Source organism: Camelus bactrianus, chromosome 9, assembly GCF_048773025.1.
Source record: "Camelus bactrianus isolate YW-2024 breed Bactrian camel chromosome 9, ASM4877302v1, whole genome shotgun sequence".
Taxonomy (NCBI): Eukaryota; Metazoa; Chordata; class Mammalia; order Artiodactyla; family Camelidae; genus Camelus; species Camelus bactrianus.
In genome coordinates, this window is record NC_133547.1 from 39,542,942 (window position 1) to 39,568,445 (window position 25,504).

General features: G+C 59.5%; 1 protein-coding gene across 3 annotated transcripts; it reads left to right on the top strand.

The window, feature by feature from the left end:
• Window positions 1-25,128, top strand: CELSR2 (cadherin EGF LAG seven-pass G-type receptor 2). 3 transcript variants are annotated; one of them, XM_074370098.1, is made up of 35 exons: window positions 48-220; window positions 788-3,888; window positions 8,356-9,003; window positions 10,975-11,197; window positions 11,600-11,715; window positions 11,891-11,979; window positions 12,384-12,541; window positions 12,927-13,090; window positions 13,240-13,365; window positions 13,728-13,894; window positions 14,154-14,441; window positions 14,524-14,698; window positions 14,915-15,056; window positions 15,233-15,353; window positions 15,760-15,943; window positions 16,118-16,219; window positions 16,945-17,039; window positions 17,267-17,476; window positions 17,968-18,151; window positions 18,265-18,393; window positions 18,479-18,659; window positions 18,811-18,978; window positions 19,078-19,204; window positions 19,319-19,519; window positions 19,823-19,997; window positions 20,334-20,446; window positions 20,590-20,669; window positions 20,758-20,884; window positions 20,998-21,120; window positions 21,725-21,852; window positions 22,080-22,168; window positions 22,282-22,473; window positions 22,601-22,771; window positions 22,911-23,145; window positions 23,580-25,128. In XM_074370098.1, the coding sequence occupies exons 2-35, from the start codon at window positions 1,236-1,238 to the stop codon at window positions 23,599-23,601; spliced, it is 8,106 nt and encodes a 2,701-aa protein (XP_074226199.1). In that variant the 5' UTR covers window positions 48-220; window positions 788-1,235; the 3' UTR covers window positions 23,602-25,128. The 3 variants fall into 3 exon arrangements, with proteins under 3 accessions (XP_074226198.1, XP_074226197.1, XP_074226199.1); XM_074370097.1 differs by having other exon boundaries at window positions 1-3,888; window positions 23,439-25,128; XM_074370096.1 differs by having other exon boundaries at window positions 1-3,888.
• Window positions 25,129-25,504: the final 376 nt, after the last annotated feature.

A 25,504-nucleotide genomic window follows, 5' to 3' on the forward strand; every position in this document is an offset into this window, starting at 1 on the left:
GCCACTTTAAGGCGGCAGCGGCGCGAGCAGGTCTATGGTAATGAGCCGCCGCTCTGCAGAGCTTGCCCGCCCGCCGAGGCGAGAGAGCGTGGGGCTGGGCCCGGGGCCGCGGCGACAGCAGCAGCGGCGGCGGGGACGCGGGGCACGAGCGGGCGGCGCGGGACCGTCGGTGGCGTCCGGGGCCAGGCCGGGGTCTCGGTGCGCAGCTCTGCGGGCACAGGTGGGCTATCTCGCGGGGGGCGAGGGGCACTTCGGAGATCGCGGGGCCAGCAGGGCCAAGGGCGCGAGGGGCCCGCGGGCGCAGGTGGCGAGAGGCGGGTGTGTGAGTGGAAGCGCGGCGCAGCCTGTGGTGGTCGGGGTGACCCGGGCCCTGGCCCGCTTCGGGGACCGGTGGGACCCCGGGCGCGTCCGAGAGCGCAGCGCCCGGCCCGGCTGAGGCATCAAGGAGCAGGCCCCGCGAGGCGCACGAGTGGCCCCCGGGGACTGGCGCCCCGGCCTGGGCATGAGGCGCGGCGGGGCCGGCAGGAGCGGGAGGAGGAGCCGCCGCCGCCGTTGACCCGGCTGGCCGGGAACAGGGAGAGATGCGGAGCCCGGCGGCCCGCGCCCCTCTTCCAACGCCGCTGCCGCCGCTGCTGCTACTGCTGCTGCTGCCGCCGCCGCCGCTACTAGGAGACCAAGTGGGACCCTGTCGTTCCCTGGGGCTCGGGGGACGCGGCTCCTCGGGGGCCTGCTCCCCCGTGGGTTGGCTCTGTCCAGCCTCATCCTCGAACCTCTGGCTCTATACCAGCCGCTGCAGGGATGCGGGGACCGAACTGACTGGCCATCTCGTGCCCCATCACGATGGTCTGAGGGTCTGGTGTCCAGAATCCGAGGCCCACATACCCCTGCCGCCAGCCCCTGAAGACTGCCCCTGGAGCTGTCGTCTCCTAGGCATTGGAGGCCACCTTTCCCCACAGGGCAAGCTTACCCTGCCCCATGAGCACCTGTGCTTAAAGGCCCCACGGCTGAGATGTCAGTCCTGTAAGCTGGTGCAGACCCCAGGGTTCAGGGCAGGGGGAAGCTCAGCAGAAGAGCCCGTGGGTGGGCGTCGGAAAAGGAATGTGAATACAGCCCCTCAGTTCCAGCCCCCCAGCTACCAGGCCACAGTGCCCGAGAACCAGCCAGCTGGTACACCTGTGGCATCTCTGCGAGCCATCGACCCTGATGAGGGTGAGGCAGGTCGGCTTGAGTACACCATGGATGCCCTCTTCGATAGCCGCTCCAACCATTTCTTCTCCCTGGACCCAATCACTGGTGCAGTAACCACAGCCGAGGAGCTGGATCGTGAGACCAAGAGCACCCATGTCTTCAGGGTCACAGCACAGGATCATGGCATGCCCCGACGCAGTGCCCTGGCCACACTCACCATCTTGGTGACCGACACCAATGATCACGACCCTGTTTTTGAGCAACAGGAGTACAAGGAGAGCCTTAGGGAGAACCTGGAGGTTGGCTATGAGGTTCTCACTGTCAGAGCCACAGATGGTGATGCCCCTCCCAATGCCAATATTCTGTACCGCCTGCTGGAAGGGCCTGGGGGCAGCCCCTCTGAAGTCTTTGAGATTGACCCTCGCTCTGGGGTAATCCGAACCCGTGGGCCGGTAGATCGGGAAGAGGTGGAGTCCTACCAGTTGACGGTGGAAGCAAGTGACCAGGGTCGGGATCCCGGTCCACGGAGCGCTACAGCTGCTGTTTTCCTGTCTGTGGAGGATGATAATGACAATGCCCCCCAGTTCAGTGAGAAGCGGTATGTGGTCCAGGTGAGGGAGGATGTGACCCCGGGAGCCCCGGTACTTCGGGTCACAGCCTCGGATAGAGACAAGGGCAGCAACGCCTTGGTGCATTACAGCATCATGAGTGGCAACGCTCGGGGACAGTTTTACTTAGATGCCCAGACTGGGGCTCTGGACGTGGTGAGCCCTCTTGACTACGAAACGACCAAGGAATATACCCTAAGGGTTCGGGCCCAGGATGGCGGCCGCCCCCCTCTCTCCAACGTCTCCGGCCTGGTGACAGTGCAGGTTCTGGACATCAATGACAATGCCCCCATCTTCGTCAGTACCCCCTTCCAGGCTACTGTCCTTGAGAGTGTCCCCTTAGGCTACCTGGTTCTCCATGTCCAGGCCATTGATGCTGATGCTGGTGACAATGCCCGCCTGGAATACCGCCTTGCCGGGGTTGGGCCTGACTTCCCCTTCACCATCAACAACGGCACAGGCTGGATCTCTGTGGCTGCTGAGCTGGACCGGGAGGAGGTTGATTTCTATAGCTTTGGAGTAGAAGCCCGAGACCATGGCACCCCAGCACTCACTGCCTCAGCCAGTGTCAGTGTGACCATCTTGGATGTCAATGACAACAACCCGACTTTTACCCAACCAGAGTACACAGTGCGGCTCAATGAGGACGCAGCTGTGGGCACCAGCGTGGTGACAGTGTCGGCCGTAGACCGTGATGCCCACAGTGTCATCACCTACCAGATCACCAGCGGCAACACCCGAAACCGCTTCTCCATCACCAGCCAGAGTGGTGGTGGGCTGGTGTCCCTTGCCCTGCCGCTGGACTATAAACTTGAACGGCAGTATGTGCTGGCCGTCACTGCTTCCGATGGCACACGACAGGACACAGCACAAGTGGTGGTAAACGTCACCGACGCCAATACCCATCGTCCTGTATTTCAGAGCTCCCACTACACAGTTAATGTTAACGAGGACCGTCCAGCAGGCACTACGGTGGTGCTAATTAGTGCCACAGATGAGGACACAGGTGAGAATGCCCGCATCACCTACTTTATGGAGGACAGCATCCCCCAGTTCCGCATTGATGCAGACACGGGGGCTGTCACTACCCAGGCTGAGCTGGACTACGAGGACCAGGTGTCCTACACCCTGGCCATTACTGCCCGGGACAATGGCATTCCCCAGAAGTCTGACACCACCTACCTGGAGATCCTGGTGAATGATGTGAATGACAATGCTCCTCAGTTCCTGCGGGATTCCTACCAGGGCAGCGTCTATGAGGATGTGCCCCCCTTCACCAGCGTCCTGCAGATCTCAGCCACTGACCGTGACTCTGGCCTTAATGGCAGGGTCTTCTACACCTTCCAAGGGGGCGATGATGGAGATGGTGACTTTATTGTAGAGTCTACATCAGGCATTGTGCGAACACTGCGGAGGCTGGATCGTGAAAATGTGGCCCAGTACATCTTGCGGGCATATGCAGTGGACAAGGGGATGCCTCCAGCCCGCACACCCACGGAAGTGACGGTCACTGTGTTGGATGTGAACGACAATCCACCTGTCTTTGAGCAGGATGAGTTTGATGTGTTTGTGGAAGAAAACAGCCCCATTGGGCTGGCTGTGGCCCGAGTCACAGCCACTGACCCTGACGAAGGCACCAATGCCCAGATCATGTACCAGATCGTGGAGGGCAACATCCCTGAGGTCTTCCAGCTGGACATATTCTCTGGGGAGCTGACTGCCCTGGTGGACTTGGATTATGAGGACCGGCCTGAATACATCCTGGTCATCCAGGCCACGTCAGCTCCCCTGGTGAGCCGGGCTACAGTACATGTCCGCCTGCTTGACCGCAATGACAACCCACCGGTGCTGGGCAACTTTGAGATTCTTTTCAACAACTATGTCACCAACCGTTCTAGCAGCTTCCCCGGGGGTGCCATCGGCCGGGTGCCTGCCCATGACCCTGACATCTCTGACAGCCTGACTTACAGCTTTGAGCGGGGGAATGAGCTCAGCCTGGTCCTGCTCAATGCCTCCACCGGCGAGCTGAGGCTGAGTCGGGCACTGGACAACAACCGACCTCTGGAGGCCATCATGAGCGTGCTGGTGTCAGGTAAGGAAGGGCCCCGCTGATTGGGGGGTGGAGGTGACCCTTGGGGGAGAGCCTGGGCAGCCGTCCAGGGAGAATGTGCTGACCCGCCTCTCTACCCGATACGGTACGTGGCCCAGCGGTTAAGCGGCAGGAGGCAGCTTGGGAAGGAGCCCTAGGAATCCTGGTAGCTGTGCTGGCCAGCCCACCGCCCCAGGCCAGGCTGGGCTGCTTCGGTTGGCTGCCCCCTGCCTACCAGCCTGTGACGTGGTGGGGGAAGTGTTGTGAGGCTGCCCTCACTATGGCTGCCAAGAATTGTGAAAAAAGGCGCGTGGAAGACTAGGGTCCGGGAGAGTTGGGAGAGGGATGGAGAGGACTGTGGCCCAGAGAGGCGAGCTGGCCCGCTCAGCACCCCTGCACACCCCCCGACAGGGTACCCCTGTGATCTCATACGGCCTTCTGACAGAGCTGAGGCTACGGGGGCACAGGGTTGCCGCTGCGGGGTCAGGACCCTGCAGTAGGGCCCCTTCTGGCTCCCGGCTGAGCCACAGACCGGCTGAGGGGGACTTTGTCTAGTACATTCTTTTCCCTCCAGGCAGAAAGAGCCTGGCCTGGCTCCCCCTTCAGAGCTCCCACAGGAAGTGAGGCCAGAGCTTATTGTCTCTGTCCAAACAGACCCCACTGTCAGAGGTTGTGGTTTGGGGTCCGGCTTGGGGGAGGGGCTGCAGTGAAGCCAGGGGCAGGCTGAGGCTTCCTGGGTCCCCATGGGCTGTTCTTAGACTCCAGACCTTCCCTGAGGGCCATGAGAGCCTGTGCTCAGGGGATGGGGTGTGGGGACCACTATAAGCCAGGAGACTGGTGGCTCCTGAGGGCAGAGCCCCCTGATCCAGTGGTGAGAGAACAGAATTCCGGGCCGTGGGAGCCTGGCTGGGACCCAGGCTGAGCATTCCAGCTGCTTGGCCAAGCGCTCAGCCTGCAGACTCCCTGGACGGAAGGGCTGGGGAGGAGAGTTGGGGTGGGGGCGACAATCTGTCTTTTCTGTTGGCTACAGGGAGTCGGCAGCAGCAGCAGGAGGGGGCCAGCCCCAGGTTGCTGAGCCCCTTCCCCAAGCTGGGGAACAACTGGGACCCTCTTGAGGGGCTCATTGTTAGCTGCACTCTGGGGATGGGTGGGTCAGGGTACCCCCCACTCCAGACACATCAAGGTGGGGAGAAAAAGTAGAACCTGGAGGGCTTCACTCCCATTCCAGGAGTCTGTGCTAGGAGGGGAGTGAGAGGAGTGCAAGACACAGGGCATGGCTTCAGCCCCCTCCCCATTTGTGGTCCTTCCTGGACAGATGCCTCCCCTGCCCTACTCCTCAGGTGGCCTCTCGGAACCAGGGCAAGTGATCTTTTAGAGGTCATGGACAAGGCTCTGTGCCTCTTGAAGCTTCAGTTCGCCTTCAGGAGGAGAAAGTGGGAGCTGGAGCTCCTGTATCTCGTATCTCGTGGCCTTCTCTGTGCCGGGAGGCAGTGGGAAGGGGTGGAGGAAGCGCCTTTCCTGCCTGTCCACTCTCAAGTCCTCCCTAGGTGAGGGATGGGGCAGAGGAGGCCCCGCCCCGCTTTTCTGCTCCTACCAGGACAGAGCCCCAGACCTCGACTCCCCTAGAATAGAGGGGGAGGCCTTGGCTAGCCCTCCAGCACTAGCCCCACCCTCTCCCCTCGGCCCTGACCCTTGGAGGCAGTCACCACGGCAACCCCAAAGTTCAGGGAGGCTGGGGTGAGGGGGATCGACTCCCACTGCCCCTTTGTTTTCTTTCTCTTGTTCTTTGTCTCTTCTTTCTTTCCTGCTTCTGCCCTTAGGGGCCCTTCTGCACTGCCCCGTCCACTGCGCTTTCCACATCTCCTGTGTGACTCTCCTCCTTTCCCACTTTCTCCGCTGCTGGCTCTTTTCCTGGGTCTTTGTCTTCCCTGTTTGGGCTCCCTGTTTATGCCTCTCTGATTTCCCCCTTTCTTGTTCCCTGTGGCTGCAGCTGCCCCAGCTTGGGCTGGATAGCTCTCCTGAAGCCTGAATTCTCCCTGCCTCTTTCTTACTCTGCCAGGACTCACAGGAGTGCCTGTCCTTGGCTTGGTCAGCCCGCAGAGGGGCAGACCCCCTCCAGGCCTACACCTTCCATTGGCACATCTGCCAGGGGGAGAGAGGCTTGGAGTCTGATTCTGCTACAGTCTGGGACTTGGCACTTTTCCAGGTGTGGCTGGCTGGGCTCTGGACACAGGTGGTGTTTCCTGGGGTCAGGGTCCATCCCAACCATTTTCTGTCCAGGAAGATGGCTCAGGCAGAGCACCTCCCCATCCCTGTTCCTACCGTTGTCTTTGTACCTGAGGGGTGACCCAGGTCAAGGCAGGGGAGAGGAACAAAGAGGAAGGAGAGAGCAGTAGGTTGACTGCTGGGATGGGGGACAATAGCAGAGGGGGTGGCCACAGATGGTGGACCAGATGGGAAGCAACAGAGACACACTGGGCGAGGGGTACAGGCGGGGCTTGGGGCCATAGGGAGGAGTGCCTGTTCCCAGGGCTGAGTGGTGGTGAGGTTTTCTTGCTCATTGGCCCTGACTGCTCCCTCCTCTCCCTGATCAGTTGAGAGTACTTTGTGTGGACTCCTGGGCTGCTTTCTGCTTGGAGGGACTATCCCACCAAGGAATCACTGGCACCAGGTACACAAGAGCCCTGTGCCAGCTCCATACCTAAGTGCAGGGGGGTCTGAGAGGGAGAAAAATAGAGCCTGAGGTCATAAATCTGGGCAGGCTTCCTGGCACAGGTGAGTTTTAGGGCGGGTTAGAAAACTAGGAGGACTGTGGGCTGGTGTCTTGGTAGGCCAGGTAGGAAGGAACAGCCTGTTCAGTAGCTGCAAGTCAAGAGTAGGAGGAGCAGAAGTGGGTGATGACAGGCAGGCTTGCTGGTGAGAGCAGGCGGGCCTTGGCATTCTCAAGCAATGAGGCTGGAGAGCAAGTGGGCAGTGGGCCGAGGACATGGCTGAGATGGGTGTCTGGCTTTAGCATCCCTTGCCCCTGGGCTCAACTAAGCCACCAGGGTAGTTAGCCATCTCAAGTCGGTATGACATAGAAGTAGAATCTATTCCCAGATCCCTCCCCTACTCCCACCCCACCCCAGAAACACCAACTCCTGCCCTACTCCTGCTAGCATGTCCTTTTAATAGCTACTTAGGCCTCTTTTGCTGTGTTTTAAAGACCATTTCTTCATTATGGAGACCGAATAGATTCTCATGAACATCTTAGTATTTACCGAACAGCTACTATGTGTACACCTTGTAGTAAATAAAAAACATGAATATCCCTTATAGCCCTGCCAAGCCATTTCCCCCTCCCCTTGGCCCCCAGCTTTCATTTTGAGCTAAGTAAAATCCATCGCCATGTATTTGTGCATTCAGGTGTGCATGGTATTTCTGGACTTAGGGTGTGTGGGTGGAGTGAGACACCAGAGTGTTAGTACTTAGCTGCTTATGAGTGTGTGGCCTGGGGGTGTGCCAGGCACTTGGGTGTAATGCAGTGAGCCAAGTGGGCGATGAGTAGCTGGAGGCCCTGGGGCTAGAGGAGTGGTCAGCCCAGCAGGGCTCCGTGTGGGGCTCAGGGTGGAGAGCTGCCCAGGGCCTTCCGTCTCTGGTCCCTAGAACCCCATAGCATCAGGGAAGTGGGTGGTGCTGCCACCAGTAGGGTGGCTCAGCTGGATTTCTTGGGGCAGGGGCCCCCCAGGCTACCCTCAGCAGTCTAGAATTAGGCGGGAAGAATGCTTTGTGTGGGGCGTTGCCATGGGGATAGCGGGCCTGCGCCCAAGCAGCCATGGGGCCCAGTGGGAGGGGGACTGGGTGGCCCACTGACCCAGTTCACCTCCGCTCTCTGCTGCAGTGGGGGAGGGAGAACACAGCCAGGGTCACTGTTATGGTAGTGCTGGGACACAGAGGCTGTGAGGGGGCAGGAGGATTATATTTGTGATTCTGTCGTGGTGCTCTGGGCCCTGTAGAGAGGTTAAGACAAAGATAAAACAGGATTCTTGTTCAGGGAAGCATTGAGCCTGGTATAAGGGAGCAGGCCCCAGGGCTTGGGCAAGGCAAGGTGCACAGAAATTAAAATAATATATTCACTACTTGCTATTGTTCTTGTTTTAAAATTCAACTAAATATTGTTGATGTGCCCTTGCTTCACAGCAGAGGGTTTCTGGAAAATATGCAAAGAAAACTTCTGAAAATTAGTCCTCTTAAGTGCCAGTGGGGGCTAATCCCTCAAGGAGTGACTCACCTGACATACGCATAACTTCCGAGGGCACCTTTATGCCAATTAGAAAAGGGGACCCCTTGTTGGCAACTGGGCAGTGCAGGAGTCTGCAGGCTGGATTTCAGCCGGCACTTGCTCCCTTCTCCCAGTGCTCCTACCCAGGGCCCGGTCTCTGGCTTGGCACCTCTGTCCTCCCCGGTCCTGACCGTCTGGCCTCTCCGCAGACGGCGTGCACAGTGTGACTGCCCAGTGCGCACTGCGCGTCACCATAATCACGGATGAGATGCTCACGCACAGCATCACGCTGCGCCTGGAGGACATGTCGCCGGAGCGTTTCCTGTCGCCCCTCCTGGGTCTCTTCATTCAGGCGGTGGCTGCCACGCTGGCCACACCGCCAGACCACGTGGTGGTCTTCAACGTGCAGCGGGACACCGACGCCCCCGGCGGGCACATCCTCAACGTGAGCCTGTCGGTGGGCCAGCCGCCGGGGCCCGGGGGCGGGCCGCCCTTCCTGCCCTCCGAGGACCTGCAGGAGCGCCTGTATCTCAACCGCAGCCTGCTGACGGCCATCTCCGCACAGCGCGTGCTGCCCTTTGACGACAACATCTGCCTGCGAGAGCCATGTGAGAACTACATGCGCTGCGTGTCGGTGCTGCGCTTCGATTCCTCCGCGCCCTTCATCGCCTCCTCCTCCGTGCTCTTCCGGCCCATCCACCCCGTCGGGGGACTGCGCTGCCGCTGCCCGCCCGGCTTCACGGGCGACTACTGTGAGACCGAGGTGGACCTCTGCTACTCGCGGCCCTGTGGCCCCCATGGGCGCTGCCGAAGCCGTGAGGGCGGCTACACCTGCCTCTGCCGCGAGGGCTACACGGGTGAGCCCTCACCTAGGGAGAGGGACCCCTGGGGGTGGCCCTGGAGGACTAGCTGCGGTGCCAGCACAATCGGGCTAAGAACAGGGGTGGCCTCATTCCTTTCTAGGGTAAGGTACAGGGTGCACTGGCCATTCACAAGTCCCCCCTTGCTCTTTCACAGCCACCAAATGGGAAAGTCAGAGAGGGAAGCCTTCTCCCCACTAGGCAGTGTAACGGAGTTCTAGAGCCAACTTGCTTGCATTTGTATCCCAGCTTTGACAATAGTAGCTGTGTGACCTTGGGCAAATTACTTAACCTCTCTGTGCCTTAGTATTTTTAAATGAAGATAATGACTCTACTTACATCATAAAGTGGTTGTGAGGATTAACTTAATTAATTTAATATGTATAAAGAGCTGGCCTGTAGGAAGTATTATGTTGGCTGTGATTTAAAAGAAGGCTGAGGTCAGGTGACTTGTTCCTGGTCTCATCTCACAGCTTGATTAGAGGCTGGGCCTAGTACCTAATCTCTCCCTACTACTGAGTGATTTACTCTTCTGAGTTGCAACGAGTGCTTTTCTTCCCAGGTATTAAAGGGAAGATACAAAAGAGCTGGGGAAACTGGAGAGGTTTGGGTGTTGGGGTAGGGGTTTCAGAAGATCATTTCACCTGTGTGACCCCGAGCATCATAGTCCCACCCTTGCCCAGGTGTGTAAAACAGGGTCCTGACTAAAAGACCTCCCTGTTGGCCTGTTTCCTCCCTGCATACCCACCGCCACAGGGGCCAGAACACCCCTAAGCTTGCTTGGTAGCCCTTGCACTGAAGGCCACTGGGGTCTTTACACATCTTGTCCCCAGCCTCTTTCTGGATGCTCACTGCCCTTGCTTTGTGCTCCTGACTCCTCCCTACAGGTTCCCATTTCTACTCATGACATCCCCTTCTCTCCTCTATGAGCCTTTCCTTCCCAGATGCCTTAGGTCTGGCTCCCTCTCCTCCAGAGCCATGCCCACTGGCTCTGCCAGCAGTGGTAGGCAGGCCGCACCACCTTCCCTCCTGCATCTTCCTGCCCAGAACTTGCCAGACTTGACTCCTCTCAGCTGCTACTGTGGGTGGGGGGAACAGAGGGGTGGGCTTGGGGGAGGGGAGGAAGTCTTTGTCCAGGAGGATGGGGTGGGGGGGTGCTTAGAGTAGGCGAACAACAGTTTCCATGGAAACGAGAGCCAGTCACTAGGCACTGGAGCTGAGAACCTATCTCTAGAATCTGGGAATGGGGTGGGAGAGAAAGGGGTGGATTTTTCCATCTGACTTTGGAATTTGCAGCTCCTCCATTGAATCCTGGTCTATGCTCAGGGCTTGGTTCCCTACTCTCGCAGCATCTTCCAAGTGCACAGAGGGCCTCAGTCTGGGCGCCAGGGCTGCCCCATTCCTGGAGAGTCCCCAGCTTCCCGCCTATACCTCCGCATAACTCTGACAAATCCAAGTGGAAGCCTGGTCTCATCCCTAGGGAGAGAAACAGATCTTGGCGCCTGACAGGGACAAAAGCACCAGTGGGCTGGGGGGTTGGCACCAGCCCTCGTGCTATACTGCAGGCCTTTCCTTCCATGTGTACTCACCCCTGCAGGGGCCAGAACACCCCCAAGCTTGCTTGGTAGCCCTGGCACCGAAGGCTACTAGGGCTTGGGCGTTATGATCAGTGACCTCGTAGGCTTTGCTCTTGAGGCCCAAACAGTGGTATGGAAGGAACTGGGGGCTTCATGGAACTTGCAGGAGAGAGGTACATGGGATTGTGGTGAGAATGGTCCAGTGGGCGGGGGTTTCATGGACCTCAGAGAAGATGAGCATACGAGGGGAAGTGGGGGTGCCTGGGAGAATTTGGGAGTATTATGGGGGTCACAGGAGACCATGGAAGGATCACTGGGTGGGAAGGAGTCCCAGTTCCCCTCCTCCTCCTCCCCAGGCACTTGGTGCTCACCTGATTTACCTCTTGCCCAGGTGAGCACTGCGAGGTGAGTGCCCGCTCAGGTCGTTGCACCCCGGGTGTCTGCAAGAATGGGGGCACCTGTGTCAACCTGCTGGTGGGCGGCTTCAAGTGCGACTGCCCGTCCGGAGACTTCGAAAAGCCCTTCTGCCAGGTGACCACGCGCAGCTTCCCTGCCCGTTCCTTCATCACCTTCCGGGGCCTGCGCCAGCGCTTCCACTTCACCCTGGCCCTCTCGTGAGTGCCTGGGCGTGGGGCTGGGGGCCCGGGGGAGCCTGGGCGCTTCCTGTTCTGTGGGCAAGGGGGGAAGTCAGGCAGCAAAAGTGCTCAGAGCTGGTTGTTGGCAGAGCCAGGTCTGCACTTGGATTTGTGTGCATACTTTGCCAGCAGGCCTCCCTCACACACCAGGGCCACCCATCGCTTCTCCCACCCCACACCCTCAAGGGTGGGAACCAGGATGCCAAGGTCCTGGTCCTGGTTTGGGCTCATCTTTCACACTCTAGCCACATGTCCCATAGCCTTGGCCAAAGAGTCAGCCCTCTGGAGGGTTCTGAGTAGAATCAGGGCTAGTTAGGTGGCTGGGGTGCTGGCATCCAGGTGGGTGCCCCATTCTCTGCCCCCACCCCTACTCCTGCTCAGGTTTGCCACCAAGGAGCGCGACGGGCTGCTGTTATACAACGGGCGCTTCAACGAGAAGCATGACTTTGTGGCCCTCGAGGTGATCCAGGAGCAGGTCCAGCTCACCTTCTCTGCAGGTGATCCCAGTGGCCCCATGTCCTTGCCCATCTCCTAGAGGCTCCAAGTCTCTCGGTCCTTGACCCCAAGTCACACACTCTCCCAGCCAGATCTGGGCCCAGCCCAACCATGAGCACACCCTCCCCATTCCCAGCCCTCATCTGGTGTCCCAGCTCACCTGGGTCCTTTCCCCAGGGGAGTCGACCACCACCGTGTCCCCATTCGTGCCCGGAGGGGTCAGTGACGGCCAGTGGCACACGGTACAGCTGAAGTACTACAATAAGGTGGGTGTGGGAGGGGGCAAGGAGTTGGAGGGCTCTGTCCTTGGCTCAGGTGCTCACCCAGACCTGGGTGGCACTGTATTCAGTGGGGGCTGGTCATGGCACTTCTGGCTGAAAGGGAAGGAGGGAGGGGTGGAATTTGCCACCGTGCTGGGCATTCCCATTCCACTGGGGGGTGTAGATGCTGCCTGTTCTGTTAGACAGGCACATACTTAAGTGGACATTGAAGAAAGTAAGCATGTAGGTCATTTGGGCACACATCTGTGTGGTGTGTGTGTATATACACACATATATGTGTGTAGGGCTGTACACAAAGGTGGTCAGTGCATGCTGGTGTCTTCGTGCCTGCCCATGAACTGAGTGGCTCCTGCCCCTTCTTTCTCATCTCTGCTCTGCCCTGTCGACAGCCACTGTTGGGCCAGACAGGGCTCCCACAGGGCCCATCTGAGCAGAAGGTGGCTGTGGTGACCGTGGATGGCTGTGACACAGGCGTGGCCCTGCGCTTCGGAGCTGTGCTGGGCAACTACTCCTGTGCTGCCCAGGGCACCCAGGGTGGCAGCAAGAAGTAAGCAGGGGAGGGGGCTAGGGGTGCAGTGAAGTGTGGGGCCAGGCAGCTGGGGAGGGTTGTAAGGGAGGCCTTTGGGGGCCTTAAAATGGGAACCAATTCAGATGAGGGCCTTCCCTCCCCTTGCTTCTCTTTGCCGCTGCTCAGCTCTCTGTGGGGGCTGGGGTGGGGGGCAGGAGTGAGCAAGATTGGGGGATTAGAGCTGAGCCTTGTGCAGTGGTCTGGGGAGGGGTGGGCAGGTGAGAGCAGCTCCAGGTTGGGGCTCCCCTTCCCCCGGCTGCTCTGCAGGGCCCCTGGGACTCCTGGCTTGGTGCAGGGCGCGGGGAGAAGGAAGAGCAGGAAGTGCCCACTCTCCCTCATGTCGCCACCATTTTTGCTCCCCAAGGTCTCTGGACCTGACAGGGCCCCTGCTGCTGGGCGGGGTGCCTGACCTGCCCGAGAGCTTCCCCGTCCGCACCCGGCACTTTGTGGGCTGCATAAGGAACCTGCAGGTGGACAGTCGGCACGTCGACATGGCTGACTTCATTGCCAACAACGGCACCGTGCCTGGTATGGGAGCTGGGGTGGGGGCAAGGCCAGGGACCCAATACAGACAGGTATGGGGACACCTGCATGTGGGGGTCTTGAAGCCCCCTCCAGCCACTGTCCCAGGTTTTCTGTTTGGAGCCTCTGCTTGAGCGCCCTCCTCTCCATTCTAGGCTGCCCTGCCAAGAAGAACGTGTGTGACAGCAACACTTGCCACAATGGGGGCACCTGTGTGAACCAGTGGGATGCGTTCAGCTGCGAGTGCCCTCTGGGCTTCGGGGGCAAGAGCTGTGCCCAGGGTAGGAGGGGCAGCTTTCAGAGGCCAGGGCTGGGAGCCATCAACAGTGCTGGGAACACTGGCAGGGTCGGGGCAGGTACTGGGCAGGGCCCAGTTCAGCTGGGCTGTGGGTGGAAAAGCGTGTCTGGGCAGAGCCCTAAGAGGGTAGCACGGGAGACAAAGGGCCCAGTCAGGGGCAGGCCTGGGCACATTGCAGGGCGGGCCCAGGGCAGGTAAGTGCTCTAGAGGGCAGGGCCGATGTGGAGAGTGGGCACCAGGAGAGGCTGTGCCCTGACTCCCATAGAGCCATCGCTGCTGAGCATCGTAGTCTGGGGGCACTAGGCCACTCCACCCCTCAGCATCTGCTGTTATCTGCCTCCCCAGAAATGGCCAATCCGCAGCGCTTCCTGGGCAGCAGCCTGGTGGCCTGGCATGGCCTCTCGCTGCCCATCTCCCAACCCTGGCACCTCAGCCTTATGTTCCGCACACGCCAGGCCGACGGCGTCCTGCTGCAGGCTGTCACCAGGGGGCGCAGCACCATCACCCTGCAGGTAACGCAGGAAGGGATGGGGGGCAGGCTGGCCAGGGTTGGTCAGAGATGGCAGGGCGGAGTCTTTCCCCTGAATGAAGAGGCAGCTGGGTTCGTTTGGTGGATCAGTGCTGCCATCTGTTGGGGCCAAGGGAAATACATTTTCCTCTCTGGCCTCAGCTGGGCAGCAGGATGGGTTTGGTGGTCCAGGAAGGAGAACAGTGGGTTGGAACAAGAGCTGATGAAGGCAGACTGCTGACCCTCTTTTCTCCCGGTGCCAGCTTCGGGAGGGCCACGTGGTGCTGAGTGTGGAGGGCACAGGGCTCCAGGCCTCATCTCTCCGGCTGGAGCCAGGCCGGGCCAATGATGGCGACTGGCACCATGCACAGCTGGCACTGGGAGCCAGTGGGGGCCCCGGCCATGCCATTCTGTCCTTTGACTATGGGCAGCAGCGGGCAGAGGGCAACCTGGGCCCCCGGCTGCATGGGCTGCACCTGAGCAACATTACAGTCGGGGGAGTGCCTGGGCCGGCCAGTGGTGTGGCCCACGGCTTCCGGGGCTGTTTGCAGGTAAGTATCCTCCCCTGCCTTCCCATCTCCAGCACCTGGAGGCCTGCTCTGCAAAGAGCCAACACTACCCCTGTCCCCCCAGGGTGTTCGGGTAAGCGAGATGCCTGAAGGTGTTAGCAGTCTGGATCCCAGCCATGGGGAAAGCATCAATGTAGAACCAGGCTGCAGCCTGCCAGACCCCTGTGACTCGAACCCATGTCCTGCCAACAGCTATTGCAGTGATGACTGGGACAGCTATTCCTGCAGCTGTGATCCTGGTATGCCAGGGATCCAGGGGAAGTGCAGGGGTCTTACTCTGGCTCTTCTGTGTGATCTGGGGCCAATCACATCGCCTCTCTGAGTCTCTCCTCCTGCACTATAAAGCCATAGCAGCTGGTATGATGCTCAGAGTAGAAAGAAGTGGATGAAGGCAGGTGTGAGGAAAGTGCCAGGGGAGGGTTGGGATTAAGCCTCTCCTGTCCTTCTGGTCCCAGGTTACTATGGTGACAACTGTACTAACGTATGTGACCTGAACCCATGTGAGCATCACTCCACGTGTACCCGAAAGCCCAGTGCCCCCCATGGCTATACCTGCGAGTGTCCCCAAAATTACCTTGGGCCGTACTGTGAAACTAGGTAAGTGGACTAGGGCATGCAGCAGCAGGTCCCAGTGGCCACTGCCTACATCTGGTGTGTCCCTCAGAGCACTGAGAACCTGGCTGAGCCACAGCCAGAGTCAGAAGGGCCACACATGGCTCCACCAGATGGGGGTGGAAGAGGGAGCTCATTCCTGCCTGGGCCCTTCTCTGCAGGGTTGACCAGCCTTGCCCCCGAGGCTGGTGGGGACACCCCACGTGCGGCCCATGTAACTGTGACGTCAGCAAAGGCTTTGATCCAGACTGCAACAAGACAAGCGGCGAGTGCCACTGCAAGGTAACAGTCTCGACCTAGGCCTCCATAGTGGGTGCCTGGGCCTCTGTTCTGTACCTCCTGGGCTTTTAAGTGGGGCAGCGGAGAAAGCCTTCCTGCAGAGAGCTGGGGGTAACGTGCCTTGGCTCCACTACAGTGGGCAAGTGGCTGTTGTTCTCATGTGTCTAGGGTGTGGGGGGACCCAGGACCTATACTTAACCAGCAGGACAGTGGGCCAGCTGTCCTGCTTTTTTGCAGCCTGTCCTGTTTGGTTGGTGCTCCATTGGTGGATTAAACTCCAAGTAAATAATTGTTATATACTTTGAATATACTACTCTGGCGCTGGGGACCTGGGGTCAGAGAATGAGTCCATGAGCATCCAAGGAAGAGAGCCTGAGCCAGTGACCCCGTCCTCCCTCCTCCCTCCCAGGAGAACCACTACCAGCCCCCTGGCAGCCCGACCTGCCTCTTGTGTGACTGCTACCCAACAGGCTCTCTGTCCCGAGTCTGTGACCCTGAGGACGGCCAGTGTCCATGCAAGCCAGGTGTCATTGGGCGCCAGTGTGATCGCTGTGACAACCCTTTTGCTGAGGTCACTATCAATGGCTGTGAAGGTGAGGCTCCTGTGATAGGTGGCCCTCCCTGCTGTTTGCCAGACCCCAGTGTCCTGGGGAGGCCAGGGCCAGGGGCTGGTTGCAGGCCTGTGGCTGCTGAGGGTGGGCTGGGGAGCCTGACCAGAGCTGTAGGGGGACAGCTGCTCCTGAGTGACCGTCTGTGCTTCCCTGCAGTGAATTACGACAGCTGCCCACGGGCCATTGAGGCTGGGATCTGGTGGCCCCGTACCCACTTCGGGCTGCCTGCTGCTGCCCCCTGCCCCAGAGGCTCCTTTGGTAGGTGCTGGAGGCCTGGAATGAGATTGAGGTCTTGGCCTCTCATCAGTGGGGTGAAGGTGGGGAGCCCCTGGCTGCAGATCCTGGGACCCTACTTTTCTGGGCTCGAGATCCTGGAGACTCCACATTCCTTGCTTCCTTGGCTCACTGTTCCCCTGCTCCCACCGCTGCCTAGGTGAAGGGTGCCTATATCCTGGACTCTTAAGAAAAGTGCTGAAAATCCTGTAGTGTGCCTGGCACAGGGCTGGGTACTAGAGATTCAAAGTTGAGTCATGCAGGTTCCCATCCTCAGCTCACCACCTAGTACTGGAGTTATGTCTAGGGAGTAGGGTAGGGGAGGTAGGGTGCTGTCCCAGGGGACCAGCCCTGGGATGGGAGCTGGCGCTGGTCCTTGGATTGATGATGAGCAGTTCATAAGCAGAGAATGGAGAGAGTGCAAGGTGGTGGCTGGAGAGGGGCCACCACGTCCGGGGGCTCCAGGCCATATGCCCTGTGCTCTGTAGCCCTCATTTGGGCTGATGTTGCAGAGTTTTTGGCTCTGGTGTTCTCTGCACATGCCTCCCTATCTTCACCTGGGGTACAGGAGGGCAAGGCCTTCATCTGCTTGTCTCCTGTCTCTGGTCCATGAGGGGCCGACCCCAGGAGGACTCAGCCAGGTCTCAGCAGTCTCCTGTCTCTCTCCCTGAGGCCTCCTGTGTCTCTCCCTCTTGGCTTCCTTTCCTCAGGGACTGCTGTGCGCCACTGTGACGAGCACAGAGGGTGGCTCCCCCCAAACCTCTTCAACTGCACATCGGTAACCTTTTCAGAACTGAAGGGCTTTGTAAGTGAAGCTTCTCATGTCCATCTCCTTGCTCCCCCCTCACCCTGCCTGCCCCCGCCAGTATGACTTAACCCCCTCCCCAGCTTTGAGAAAGGGGACTCTGGAATTCTAAACCCTGCCTCCCAGGGCCCCCACCTAGAGCCGTTTTACTCCAGAGTTCCAGTTCTGCCCTCTGGGTACCTCACTGCCATCCTCCTGTGCTAACCCCCTATCTGACTCCATCCCAGGCTGAGCGGCTACAGCGAAATGAATCAGGCCTGGACTCAGGGCGCTCCCAGCGGCTGGCCCTGCTTCTGCGCAACGCTACCCAGCACACGGCTGGCTACTTCGGCAGTGACGTCAAGGTGGCCTACCAGCTGGCCACACGGCTACTGGCCCACGAGAGTGCCCAGCGGGGCTTTGGACTTTCTGCCACACAGGATGTGCACTTCACCGAGGTGGGGCTTGGAGTGGGCAGGGCTGGGGGTGGTGGTCATGGTGAGTGAGCTTGCTCCTGGAAACCTGGTGGCAGAGTGGGGGACACTCCTCACCCCTGCCTTTAGGGAGTTCCCAGCTGGCATGAGGCCTCCATGAGACCCCCTGAGCCACAGCCCATCACGTGGGTAATTTAGAGTGCCTCTTCCCAGTCCCTTTCATAGCAAGGTGCCCACAGAACATGATGTTTGTACTGGGGCCTGGTTTGATCAGGTTCCTTGGAGCAAAGGCCCTGCCCATTGTGCCAGGGTGGGGAGGAATCAGCATCTGGTACATCCTTATGGGTACAGACACAGGGCCTGGGAAGCTCTTAATGAGGACAAAGGTTTAGAGAGAGGGGCATGGTGGGGGCAGAGGTAAGCCAGGGCAGGTCTAGGTACAGGCTGGGGCCTGGTGGTGGGGATGAGAAGGTGTGAGGCTGCGGGCACAGCCCACCGTGACTGCCCATTCCCAGAATCTGTTGCGGGTGGGCAGCGCCCTCCTGGATGCAGCCAACAAGCGGCACTGGGAGCTGATCCAGCAGACGGAGGGTGGCACTGCCTGGCTGCTCCAGCACTATGAGGCCTACGCCAGCGCCCTGGCCCAGAACATGCGGCACACCTACCTGAGCCCCTTCACCATCGTCACACCCAACATCGGTGAGGCTGCTGCCCGGGCCGGGGAGGGCTTTGTGGAGACAGTTTCTGGCCAGGGTGGCCATCTGGGGGGCCTTCCCACCTCACCCAGGGTCTGACCTGTGACTTCTTCCTAGTTATCTCTGTAGTTCGCTTGGACAAGGGGAATTTCGCTGGGGCCAAGCTGCCCCGCTACGAGGCGCTGCGAGGCGAGCGGCCCCCAGACCTTGAGACAACGGTCATTCTGCCTGAGTCTGTCTTCAGAGGTCAGTGGGGGCCAAGGGGTGGGTCAGGGGCCAGGTTGGGGCGTCTGTGCAGGACCCAGCTGAGTGGACAGTGTCCCGATCCCAGAAACAACCACTGTGGTCAGGCCGGCGGGCCCTGGAGAGGCCCAGGAGCCAGAGGAGCTGGCACGGCGTCAGCGGCGGCACCCGGAGCTGAGCCAGGGTGAGGCTGTGGCCAGTGTCATCATCTACCGCACCCTGGCTGGGCTGCTGCCCCATAACTACGACCCGGACAAGCGCAGCCTGAGGTGGGCAGCTGGAAAGACAAGGAATGGGTGGGGGTGCAGGTTGGGCAGGCGAGGCATAGAGAGGGGCCGGGGTTGGGGGCATCTCAGGGTGATAAGGGGGTTCCCCCAGCCACATGACTACCATGGTGACTGTGTGCCTGCCCCACTTCAGAGTTCCTAAACGCCCCGTCATCAACACCCCCGTGGTGAGCATCAGTGTCCATGACGATGAGGAACTTCTGCCCCGTGCTTTGGACAAGCCAGTCACGGTGCAGTTCCGGCTGCTGGAGACAGAGGAGCGGACCAAGCCCATCTGTGTCTTCTGGAACCATTCGATCCTGTGAGCCGGCACTGCCCTACCCACAAGGCTTTGGGAGGAGAGCCCAGGCCCCTGGGCACTCCACCCTCCTTGTCCCCTGACCCTGCCTCCCTCATGCAGGGTCAGTGGCACAGGCGGCTGGTCAGCTCGAGGCTGCGAGGTTGTCTTCCGCAACGAGAGCCACGTCAGCTGCCAGTGCAACCACATGACAAGCTTCGCTGTGCTTATGGACGTGTCCCGGAGGGAGGTTGGACCCACAGTGGGCAGCCGCAGAGCTGAGGGTGGGAGCCCAAAGCACTGGGCTAGGGGCTCAGGCCCTGCCCTTTCTAATCCCCCTGGCTCTCTGCCACCCACCCTGCAGAATGGAGAGATCCTGCCACTGAAGACACTAACATACGTGGCCTTAGGGGTCACCTTGGCCACCCTACTGCTCACCTTCCTGTTCCTCACTATTCTGCGTGCCCTGCGCTCCAACCAGCACGGCATCCGACGGAACCTGACTGCCGCCCTGGGACTGGCTCAGCTGGTCTTCCTTCTGGGAATCAACCAGGCTGACCTCCCTGTAAGATGTTCCTCCTGGTGCAGAAAGCTTCCTCAGCTCCCAGCCCTCTCAGGCTCCCTGATGAGTCCTCCGCAGCGCCCCCTCAGTCCCTGCTCCTGCAGCTGGGACTGATGCTCCTGGCCCAGGGTTACCTCCCCTCTAGCTCCCCCTTACTTCCCCAGCACCCTAGAGGTACTTTCCTCTGGCCCAGACTCGCCCTGAAGCACCTCCCAACCCCCAGGCTCTCCTCCCCTGCCTGGTGAGAGCAGAACCCATGCTCTGGGTGTGCCCTGGTCACTGACTCACGGTGGCCTTGGCCCTCAGTTTGCTTGTACAGTCATCGCCATCCTGCTGCACTTCCTGTACCTCTGCACCTTTTCCTGGGCTCTCCTGGAGGCCTTGCACCTGTACCGGGCACTCACCGAGGTGCGCGACGTCAATGCTGGCCCCATGCGCTTCTACTACATGCTGGGCTGGGGTGTGCCTGCCTTCATCACAGGTACCCCCAACCCCTGTCCCGGGCCTTGAGGTTCGACATCCCCATGCCCTAGGTCCACCTTCATTCCACCACGTTCTCCCCACTCACATCCCAGGCCCAGAGGTCCTACGCCCCTATGTCCGGGGCCAAGTTCTCCATGAGCAGCCCTCTAATTTAACTCAGCTCCTGAGACCCCTACCCAGGGGCAGGGTCCCCCATCCTGGAGAGGACCGCGTGGACAGATGGCGGGCAGAACCCTTCATCCTCTGCACCTGGCCCTGGGAACCCACTTGACCACCTGATTGATTCCCAAGTCCTTGACCACCCCTTCCCCTGCTGCTATCACCATACTCCCAGGTCTAGCTGTGGGCCTGGACCCCGAGGGCTATGGGAACCCTGACTTCTGCTGGCTCTCCATCTATGATACCCTTATCTGGAGTTTCGCTGGCCCCGTGGCCTTTGCTGTCTCGGTAAGTGCTAGAAAGTGGCTAGAGGTGAGCAGGCTGAGTGTGACCTCAGGATCCCCTTTAGGAATGGCTGAGGCCCCCATAGGGTGGGGTAGAAGTTGTCTGTCCCCTGATGATCCCCCTCACACCTCCCCCTCCCCTACTAGATGAGTGTCTTCCTGTACATCCTGGCGGCCCGGGCCTCCTGTGCTGCCCAGCGGCAGGGCTTTGAGAAGAAAGGCCCTGTGTGAGTATGGGGTGTGGGTGCTGGGGCAGTGGACGGGCATCGGCGTGGGAGGCCTCTTGGCCAGACTCACAGCCCACCCCCTCCCCAGCTCAGGCCTGCGGCCCTCCTTTGCTGTCCTCCTGCTGCTGAGCGCCACATGGCTGCTGGCACTGCTGTCCGTCAACAGTGACACCCTCCTCTTCCACTACCTCTTTGCTGCTTGCAATTGCATCCAGGTACCTGGCCCGGCCCATGCCCTGTGGGAGCCCCATGGAGATGGGGGCAGGGGAAGCTTGGCTGTGAGGTGCTTTAATAAGCACTTAGACAGTTGCTGCCTCTTGCCTCTCAGGGCCCCTTCATCTTCCTCTCCTACGTGGTGCTTAGTAAGGAGGTCCGGAAAGCACTTAAGTTTGCCTGCAGCCGCAAGCCCAGCCCTGACCCTGCTCTGACCACCAAGTCCACCCTGACCTCGGTGAGGGAGCCAGGGGTCAGGGAGGTGGAGGGGTTGTGGGGAGTGGGAAGAGGCAGGAAGCCCAAGGAGCCTGTCCTCTGTGCTTTTGTCCCACTTTCTCTCCATCCTTGAATCCTTTCCTGGAAGGAGGAAGGGGTGGTGAAATGGTATGTGTGGCCTGGGGAGAAGGGGACATGGGTAGAGGGGTGGGGAGGAGAATTTTGACTTGGAGGAGATGGGAATGGAGCTTAGAAGAAAAAGGTTGAGGAAGTGGCCAAGACAGGTAATCAGGTCATAAATGCCCCACACCTGAGAATCCCTTGTGTGTCTTGGTCAATCTTTTGTCTCCCAGGATGCTTTCAGGAGACAATTCCTGGTGCCATCTTTTGCCAACAAATCCTTATGCAGCCGAGTCCGGGGTGCTGGGGGTGCACGCAGAATGGCACAGCTATGGCAGAGCTACGGCCCCTATTAGGCCCTGAGTCAGGGGGCAGCAGAGATGTGGGGCCTCTCTCTTCCAGTCCTGGGCATGTGGGAGTGGAAATTCTCTCAGCCCTTCCACTTACCAGCCTGGGGCCCCCACATCCTACTCCCCGGCTCACTGATCTCTCTCTTCCCTGCCTAGTCCTACAACTGCCCCAGCCCGTTCACGGACGGAAGGCTGTACCAGCCCTATGGAGACTCCGCCGGCTCTGTGCACAGCGCCAGCCGCTCGGGCAAGAGTCAGCCCAGCTACATCCCCTTCCTGCTGAGGTGAGCTCTGGCGATGGGAGGGTGGGGCAGAGGAGAAGAGCATCCTGCATGTTAGACCCAGACCAGTGACTGCTAGGGGTCGTGGAGCACACACCATGGCTGACACGGTGGCAGCTTGAACTAGAAGCAGTGAGGAACCTGGGGCGGGAACAGGAAAACCCAGGAAAGAGAATGGGACACTGGACAAGGAGCCAGGCTGACGCTTCCAGTATATTTTGTCTTCTCAGGGAGGAGTCCACACTGAACCCTGGCCAAGGGCCCCCTGGCCTGGGGGACCCAGGTGGCCTATTCCTGGAAGGTCAAGACCAGCAGCATGGTGAGGACGGAAGCTCCTGACGGCCAGGGAAGGTGGGGGGCACTGCTGCCTAACTTTTGCTGAGGTTGGGCAGAGGCGGATGGGCTGCTTGTGCTCTCTCCCCCACTTCCCAGATCCCGACACAGACTCTGACAGTGACCTGTCCCTGGAAGATGACCAAAGTGGCTCCTATGCCTCTACCCACTCGTCAGACAGCGAGGAGGAGGAAGAGGAGGAGGGGGAGGCCGCCTTCCCTGGAGAGCCAGGCTGGGACAGCCTGCTGGGGCCTGGGGCCGAGAGACTGCCCCTGCACAGTACCCCCAAGGGTGGGCCAGCGCAGGGTTGTGGCTTTGTAGGGCAGTGGGAGGGCAAAGGATCTGGGATTCCTGGGAAGCAAGACTAGGGTAGTGACTCTCTTAGCTGTCTGCCTCATCTACTTCCTTTCTCCACCAGATGGGGGCCTGGGACCTGGGAAGGCCCCTTGGCCAGGAGACTTTGGGACCACAGCAAAGGAGGGTGGTGGCAGTGGAGCCTCTGAAGAGCGGCCGAGGGAGAATGGAGATGCCATGCTTCGGGAGGGGTCCGTGGGCCCCATTCCAGGACCTTCTGCCCAACCTCACAAAGGTGAGTGGGGAATGCCCAGCTGTGCTCTCCCCATGAGCAACCTCACACCTCACCTTGGCCCTGTGGCTGGCAGGGCTCTCTAGGGCAGCCCCCTGCTCCTTCCACCTGCTCCTCATGGTGCCCGCCCTTTGGCCCACAGGCATCCTCAAGAAGAAATGTCTGCCCACCATCAGCGAGAAGAGCAGCCTCCTACGGCTACCCCTGGAGCAGGGCACAGGGTCTTCCCGGGGCTCCTCAGCCAGCGAGGGCAGCCGGGGAGGGCCCCCTCCCCGCCCTCCACCCCGGCAGAGCCTCCAGGAGCAGCTGAATGGGGTCATGCCCATCGCCATGAGCATCAAGGCAGGCACAGTGGACGAGGACTCGTCCGGCTCCGAGTGAGTGTGGCTGGGTGGGCGGGACAGGGTGCAACCCAGCAGAGGCCCTGCCTCCAGACCACCCCAGGCCTCTCTGGTCGGCAGTCAGAGTGTGGCCCAGCTCCCTTTAGGCGACGTGCCCACAAATACAGTGCCCTGTGGGGTCAGCCCCGCCCAGCATTGGGCAGAGTGAGGGAGGGTGGGGAACTGGGGTTGCTTTTCTGTTTCCTTCTTCTGGTGAAGCTTCTGTCTCCTCTGCTCCGACTAACCCTCTGTCTGCCTTTTTCTGTCACTTTCCTCTCCTGCCTCTCCAGATTTCTCTTCTTTAACTTCCTGCATTAACCCTGGGCCGGTGGTTCCTACACCCTGAGGCTCCCTTACCTTCCCCAGCTGCACTCATGCCCCCGCTCCTGTCTTGTGCTTTATCCTGCCCCTGCTCCCCCGCCTGCCTGCAGCAGCGACGAAACGTCCATCTGAGGAGCCTGGGCCTTGCCGGGAGGGGCGCCCACCCTACCCAAGGCCATCTAGTGCCAACTCCCTCCCCCACCATCCCCCTCACTGCACTTTGGACCCCTGGGGCCAACATCTCCAAGATAAAAGTTTTTCAGAAAAGAGAAAAAAAGAAATTTAAAAAAGGATCTCCACTCTTCATGACTTCAGGGATTAATTTTTTTTATACGCTGGAAACTGATTCCCCTTTCCCTCCCCAAAGAGGATAGGACCTCCCAGGATGCTTTCCCAGCCTCTCCTCAGTTTCCCATCTGCTGTGCCTCTGGGAGGAGAGGGACTTTTGGGGGGTCTGCCCCTTGTTTGCCATCACCAAAAGGAAAGGACGAAGCCACACGCACCCAGGGCGTGAAGCCCTGCGGGCTGCACTGGGCGGGCCTCAGTGTGGTGAGGGCAGCAGGGCCGGGGGCTCCCCTCACCCGGCCTGTGCCACCCCTCCCAGGAACTGAAAAAGCCCTGTCTGGAGAGGGGGGCAGAAGGACTCAGCACCCCTGGACCCCCAAATGCTGCATGAACACGTTTTGAGGGGAACCCGTGCCCCTGGGCGGCGGCCGGGCCTCCCCAGCCCCTCTCCTTTCCCTGGGCTCCGGCCGTGCGCTGCAGCCTGGGTGTTTGCTCAGTTCGCTGACCCAAAAGTGCTTCATTTCCTTGCCTGACCCACACCGGGGAGGGCCAGTCATGTGTTAAGTTGCGCTTCTTTGCTGTTGTGCGGGTGGGATGGGGAGGAAGAGGACAGACAGGGGTGGCCCGGCTGCCCCGAGCCGCCTCCAGTCCAGGTCACCCTCGGAGACCAGACAAACCCCACTGACCTGCTGTGGCCTGAGATATGTTCTATTTTTAACCCCTTCTTGGAATTGGCTCTCTTCTTCAAAGGACCAGGTCCCATTCCTCTTTCTCCCCTAGCCACCCAGCTCCCTGTGAAGAGAGAGTTAATATATATTTTTTATTTATTTGCCTTTTGTGTTGGGATGGGTTTGTGCCCAGTCCCAGGGGGTCTGATGTGGCCATTATAGGTTGGGTGTATACCCAGCAGTCCTGGCGAGGGGGCCTGAGTCCCTTCCCCTTGCTCCAGGCTGTCATCTCCCCACCTCTTCTCTCCTTCCTGTTTTGCCAACTGCTATTCGAGTCACCATTTATGCTAAGCATGTATTCCAGACTTGTCACCAATTTTCCTCTGGAGCAGGTGGCTTGAAAAAGAGGGTATGGCAGGGGGGAAAAAAAGTGTTCCTGTTTCTTATTTGTAAGGCTGGTCTCTGGCTTTTCTGCCATGAATTACCCCCCTGGCCTCTCCCCTCAGTAATTCCTACAAAAGGTTAAAAACTTCACTGGTTTTTATTACTGATGACTTGACTTAAAAAATACAAAGATGCTGGATGCTAACTTGATACTAACCATCTGATTGTACAGTTTTGATTGTTCCTGTAAATATGGTAGGGTTTTGTGTTTTGTTTTTTCATTTCCCCATACTACTGAATAAACTAGTTCTGTGCGGGCTGAGCATTGTCACCATGTGCTTCTGTGTGGGGCCCTGTCCTCCCAGAGGGAGAGGGGCCTGGTATCTGGAAAATAAGAGCAGATAGGGCCCTGGAAGGACCAGGAGGTCAGGGGACTCAGATAGATAGTGGCTCATGAGCTTAGCCCCTCCACCGACACCCAAACAGTGCTCCCCAAACAGCCTCCTCAGCACAGAGCCCATGCCCTGGAAGATGTGGCTAATGGCAGGAAAGTATCCTTTCTACCAGAACAGGAGGGACTTGTGTGGCTGGAGAGGTTGCACAGAGCAGGCAGGATTCCAGCTCAGCCCACAGGGCTGAGTCCTGTCCTGGGAGCAGAATTCAAGAGGCAGGGAGGGCTGAGTTGAGAGGTTGGTAGG

Excerpts from the sequence above, each read along its gene's own strand:
- CELSR2 (XM_074370097.1), top strand. The coding sequence starts at position 582 with ATGCGGAGCCCGGCGGCCCGCGCCCCTCTTCCAACGCCGCTGCCGCCG. Across the intron at positions 11,980-12,383 it reads AGCTGAAGTACTACAATAAG|CCACTGTTGGGCCAGACAGG; the intron begins GTGGGTGTGGGA and ends CCCTGTCGACAG. Across the intron at positions 22,772-22,910 it reads TTCTGCCCAACCTCACAAAG|GCATCCTCAAGAAGAAATGT; the intron begins GTGAGTGGGGAA and ends TTTGGCCCACAG.